The 6,010-nt window shown below is 58.5% G+C and overlaps 1 protein-coding gene across 3 annotated transcripts in view; it reads left to right on the top strand.

Annotated features, from left to right (window-relative positions):
- Nucleotides 1–2,125: 2,125 nt before the first annotated feature.
- Nucleotides 2,126–6,010, top strand: part of PTK2B (protein tyrosine kinase 2 beta) — a 75,777-nt gene continuing 71,892 nt past the window's right edge. The window contains exon 1 of one of the 3 annotated variants that reach the window (XM_053937836.1): nt 2,126–2,202. In XM_053937836.1, coding sequence (XP_053793811.1) covers nt 2,166–2,202 — 37 coding nt within the window. In that variant the 5' untranslated portion in view covers nt 2,126–2,165. Of the gene's footprint in view, nt 2,203–4,925; nt 4,974–5,281; nt 5,491–6,010 lie in introns of those variants that run through there. The other 2 variants (XM_053937840.1, XM_053937841.1) reach the window with 2 other exon arrangements.

Genomic DNA, 6,010 nt, shown 5'->3' with positions numbered 1-6,010 from the left:
ATGGGATGGAAAGTCCATGGATCCCATCCCAAACCATTCCGGGATTCTGGGATCGAGGACACTCAGGATCTATCCCGAGGGATTTTTGTGGAATTTGGGGATGGAAAAGGGAAGGGAGAAACTTCCTGGAGTTCCGAATTCCCAATGAAACCCCTGGATCCTGAAATTCGTTCTCCAGGAAGAATCGGGATGAGAATGAATCCAATCCCTATCTGGGAATGGAGGGAATTCCCAGGAAAAGTGGGAAATTGGATTTGGGAGGGAATTCCCAGCTGGGCTGGAATTCCCAGAGAATCCCCAGATCCCTGGCAGTGTCCAAGGGTGGTTTTGGATCACCCTGGGATCGTGGGAAGTGTCCCTGGGATGGGATTGAAGGTCCATGGATCCCATCCCAAACCATTCCGGGATTCTGGGATCAAGGACACTCAGGATCCATCCCGAGGGATTTTTATGGAATTTGGGGATGGAAAAGGGAAGGGAGACCCTTCCTGGAGTCCCCAATTCCAAATGAAACCCCTGGATCCCAAAATTCCTTCTCCAGGAGGAATTGGGATGGGGCTGGATCCAATGCCAGGCTGGGAGAGCTGGGAATGTGCAGCTGGATCGGGGAAGGATCCAGGGAATCCTTGGAGCCGCTTCCCGATCCCAAAGGGGCTCCAGGAGAGCTGGAATTTGGGGAAGGGCTGGAGCGGCAGGAGCCAGGGAATGGCTTCCAGTGGGAAAGGGGAGCTTGGGATTTTGGGATCTTGGGAAGGAATTCCCGGCCGGGCTGGAATTCCCAGAGAATCCCTGGAAGCGTCCCAGGACAGGGATCCCGCTCCCAATTCCTGGGATTTGCTTTCCCAGCCTCCCCCATCCTTGTCCCTCACGCCGGGCTGCAGAATCCTGGGAATTCCGTGGATTCCATGAAAGGCAGGGGACGGGAACGCTCCGGGATGTGGGAACGCCTGTTGCCATGGGGTTGCCATGGAATTCGGATCCGCAGTTTCCATGGAAATCGCCGGAGGTTGGGAATGGGATGGGTGGGGGGGGGAGGGGGTGAGGCCCTGCCAAGGTTCCCGGGATGGCCCCACATGGGAAAAAAAATTCCAGGCCTTCCCGGCCCTCTGCTTCCCCCAAATCCTCCTCTGTTCCCCTTCCTGGAGATCCCAGGGATGGAATTCCCTTTTCCCAGGGAATTTCGCAGCCCTGATGGGGGCCAAGGAGCGGGATTATTCCATGGGATGATTTCTGGAAAATCCTGCTGCTGGGTTTTGGGATATCCCGACCCCTTTGGGATTGCCCCGGGACACAGCGATCCAAATTATTCCCTCCAGGAATCCTGAGATGGGAAAAGAAGGGAAAAGCCCCGGGAATTTTGTCCCGATCCAACCCCCTCCCCACCAAATCCCTTTCCCAACGCCGATCCCAAAGGATGTGGAAAAATGGGATGATCCCATGAGCTGACCCCATCCATCCACCCTCATTCCCGCTCTTTTCCAGGATTTTCCTCGGGAAAAAGGATTTTCCCCACCCCCTAAAACTCATCCCGAAGTGGAATTATCCAAGTAAATCGCGGAATTAGGGAATCCGCCGGAGGTTTGGAGGGCCGGGAAGCCCCGAATTCCTTGGAATGCTGCGGGAGGATGGGATGGGGAGGTGGGGGGGGGAAGGGAAGGGTTGGAATTTTTTCCAGCTTTTTTTTTTCCTTCCCAGCCTGAAGATGGCAGCAAGCACCCGCAGCATTCCCGGCGGTGGGAACGGCTCCATCCAACCCTCTGGAAGCGGCTCCAACTTCTCCCGCTCCCAAATCCCGGCCGGATCCTCCGGACCTCATTCCCTTCTCCAACATCTCCCTTGGGAAAAAAAAGTAAGTGGGATCCCAATTTTTTTTTTTTAATTTTTTAAATTTAAATTAAAATTTAAATTTTTTTTTTTCTTTTTTTTTTTTTTTTCCCGGGATACCGCCAGCCGCAATTCCAAGCGTCGCTCCCTAGCGACGGAATAAATCCCGGCGGGGTTCTGATTCCCAGCTCTCCGTGCCAATGGGAAAAAAAAAAAAAAAAAAGAGGGAAAAAATTGGGAAGTGGAAGCGGGGGGTGGGGGGAAGGAGGGAGGGAGGGAGGGAGCAGCGGTTTCCCGGGAGCCGTTCCCGGAGCGACGGGATCGCCTCTGGAAAAGGGAGCATGGGATGGCTCAGCCGCCTCCTGAGCCAGTTCTCCTGTGAGTCCTCGGGATAGCGGGAATGGGGCAGGGATTTGGGACCGGGGCTGGAATTCGGGAAGGGAATTCCGGCAGCGTTTTCCCGAGGGATCCTCCCGAAAGTTGTGTGGGCGAGGCGGGGATCGGGACGAGGCGATGGAACGGGGAAAGGGTGAGGAGGAGCGGGGGATGCTCCCGTCGCAACTCCGTGGAGATTCCCGGAGGGAATCTTTGGGATCCGATCCGTGGAGATTCCCGGAGGGCATCTCCAGGATCTGGATGCGTGGATCGCCGGGAGATTCCCGGCCCTGAGGATCCAGGATTCCAGCCGGAGCCCGGAGCGTGGGAATTGCGCATCGCCGTGCGTGGGAGAGCTCGGGAACAGCCGGGGATGGGAATGGGGATCCAGGGATCCACAGAGGGATCCACGGAGGGATCCAGGGATCCGCGGCCATCCCGGAGAGAGGGATTCCCCCAGGATCCCGGGATTCCTGCGCCTTCGTCCGCTTGGGAAAAAGGATTCGGCGTCCCTAAAAGCCAAATCGTGACGGATTATCCGGGATGTGGAATTCCAGAGAAGGGGATGACGGAATTCCCTGTGGGTTTTGGGGGATGGGGGGAGCCCACATCCCTTGGGATTCCTTCCCATCTTTTCAGGGGCCGTGTCCAGGTTGTCCCACCTGGAGCGGGGAAAATTTGGGAGAAGCGGGGGAGGAGAAGGAGCTGAAGGAAGGGGAAGGAGTGGGAGTGGGAATGGGAACGGGAACGGGAACGGGAACGGGAATGGGAATGGGAATGGGAATGGGAATGGGCCGAGTGTCCTTGGACGCCATTGTGGGCTGCAGCTCCACAGGAATTCCCACCTGGAATTTCGGGAAGGGCTTACCCCCCTCATTTTTCCATTCCCACTAGGAATTCCCTATTCCCATTTGGAATTCTCCGTTCCCACTGGGAATTCCCAGCTCCTCCCGGGATCACAGCCACCCCCAAAGTGTGGGATCAAGGGCACCCCACTGCTCCCCTCCTCTTCCCGCTTTTCCTGCTGGCATTCCCAGCATTCCCTGAACCACTCTGGGATCGGGATCAGGGATCAAGGATCAGGATCAGGGATCAGGTTTGGGATCGGGATCGGGATGGGGATTTCTGCTCGGGGCAGAATTCCCAGGATCCCCAGGATCCCAGGAGTGGGTAGGATCCTCTGGGCCAGGAAAGGGGCTGCAGCTCCACAGGAATTCCCACCTGGAATTTCAGGAAGGGCTCACCCCCTTCATTTCCCCATTCCCATTTGGAATTCCCTATTCCCATTTGGAATTCCCCGTTCCCACTGGGAATTCCCAGCTCATGCCGGGATCACAGCCACCCCCAAGCTGTGGGATCAGGGGCACCCCATTGCTCCCCACTTCTTCCCGCTTTTCCTGCTGGCATTCCCAGCTTTCCTTGAACCACTCTGGGATCGGGATTGGGATCGGGATTGGGATTGGGATCGGGATTCCTCCTCGGTGAAGGATCCTCGGGGCAGAATTCCCAGGATCCCGGGGATCCCAGGAGTGGGTAGGATCCTCTGGGCCAGGAAAGGGGCTGCAGCTCCACAGGAATTCCCACCTGGAATTTCAGGAAGGGCTCACCCCCTTCATTTCCCCATTCCCATTTGGAATTCCCTATTCCCATTTGGAATTCCCCGTTCCCACTGGGAATTCCCAGCTCATGCCGGGATCACAGCCACCCCCAAGCTGTGGGATCAGGGGCACCCCATTGCTCCCCACTTCTTCCCGCTTTTCCTGCTGGCATTCCCAGCTTTCCTTGAACCACTCTGGGATCGGGATTGGGATTGGGATTGGGATTGGGATCGGGATTCCTCCTCAGTGAAGGATCCTCGGGGCAGAATTCCCAGGATCCCGGGGATCCCAGGAGTGGGTAGGATCCTCTGGGCCAGGAAAGGGGCTGCAGCTCCACAGGAATTCCCACCTGGAATTTCAGGAAGGGCTCACCCCCCTCATTTTCCCATTCCCACTAGGAATTCCCCATTCCCATTTGGAATTCCCTGTTCCCACTGGGAATTCCCAGCTCATCCCGGGATCACAGCCACCCCCAAGCTGTGGGATCAGGGGCACCCCATTGCTCCCCACTTCTTCCCGCTTTTCCTGCTGGCATTCCCAGCATTCCCTGAACCACTCTGGGATCAGGATTGGGATTGGGATTGGGATTGGGATCGGGATTCCTCCTCAGTGAAGGATCCTCGGGGCAGAATTCCCAGGATCCCGGGGATCCCAGGAGTGGGTAGGATCCTCTGGGCCAGGAAAGGGGCTGCAGCTCCAGAGGAATTCCCACCTGGAATTTCGGGAAGCGCTCACCCCCCCCCCGCCCACCCCCCCCCACTTCCTCCTTCCCACTGGGAATTCCCAGCTCCTCCCCGGGATCACAGCTGTGGGATCAGGGGCACCCCACTGCTCCCCTCCCCTTCCCGCTTTTCCTCCTGGCGTTCCCATCCTTTCAAACCACTCCGGGATCGGGGTCGGGACTCCTCCTCCTGCGGGCAGAATTCCCAGGATCCCGGGGATCCCGGGATCGGGAAGGTGCCGCCGCTTCCCGGGGGAGTGGCGGCGCCCCGGGACCGCCTCCCGCTCCTTCCCCCTTCCCCCTTCCTGCCCCGGCTCCTTCCGCGCTCCGGGAGCGGCTCCGGCTTTTCCCGGGATCCGGGGGGGGGGATCCCCCGGCACCGGGAAGGATTCCCTGGAATCCGCGCCCGAATTCCCGGCTGATTCCCAAAGCTCTGCCGGGATCCCGCCGTGCAGGTGAGGGGATCGCGGAGTTTTTCTGCTTCCCGCTTTTCCATCCCGGCTTTCTGGAAGGGATTCCAGCGCTTCCCGCAGGATCCGATCCCAACCGGGACCCAGGAGCCGGGAGCCAAGATTTGATCCCACTGGGATCCAGGAGCCAGGAGCTGGGATTCGATCCCACTGGGATCCAGGAGCCGGGAGCCGAGATTTGATCCCACCGGGATCCAGGAGCCAGGAGCTGGGATTTGATCCCACTGGGATCCAGGAGCCAGGAGCCGGGATTTGATCCCACTGGGATCCAGGAGCCAGGAGCCAGGATCCAATCCCACCGGGATTCGGGATCCGATCCTACTGGGATCCAGGAGCCAGGAGCCAGGATCCGATCCCACTGGGATCCAGGAGCCAGGATCCGATCCCACCGGGATTCGGGATCTGATCCCACCGGGATCCAGGAGCCAGGAGCCAGGATCCGATCCCACCGGGATTCGGGATCCGATCCCACCGGAGCAGGACACGGGGATCCTGCGGGAAGGTGAGAGCCGCTTCCCAAATTCGGGAAACACCAGGAAGAGCCGAGGGAATGGGAGCAGGAGTTGGGAAGGGCGCTCGCCATCCCCTTCCCAACATTCCGAGAAAACCGGGATGAGCTCCGAGGCTGGGGGGGGAAGGCAGAGCTGGAAGTTTGGGAATTTGGGAATATGAGAGCCGAGGATGGGGAATTCCATGGGATTTGCTGGAATCGAGGTTTTCCCGGCGCTGGGGCGGTTCCGGAGGTTCTGGAAGCGGGAGTTGGGAATGGTGTGGATTTGTTGGGATTTGGTGCCTCCGGGGATTCCGTGATTCCCTCGGGATCCGCGAGGATGATCCCGCTGTCGGATCACTGGGATTTGGATCGGGATTCCAATCGGGGAAGCTCCTGGGGGTGCTGGAGGTGGCTGGGAATGTCCCAAGGAAAGGGAACATCCAGGGAATGTCTGACCAGGAATCGGGAAGGATTTGGGAATCTCGGAGGTGAGAAATTTCGGGAGCAGGACGCGAATCCCGACCTCCAG

The sequence above is a fragment of the Vidua chalybeata genome, chromosome 3 (genome assembly GCF_026979565.1).
Source record: "Vidua chalybeata isolate OUT-0048 chromosome 3, bVidCha1 merged haplotype, whole genome shotgun sequence".
Lineage (NCBI taxonomy): Eukaryota > Metazoa > Chordata > Aves > Passeriformes > Viduidae > Vidua > Vidua chalybeata.
Note: the sequence above shows the minus strand (reverse complement) of the source record. Positions and strands in the feature narration are given on the sequence as shown.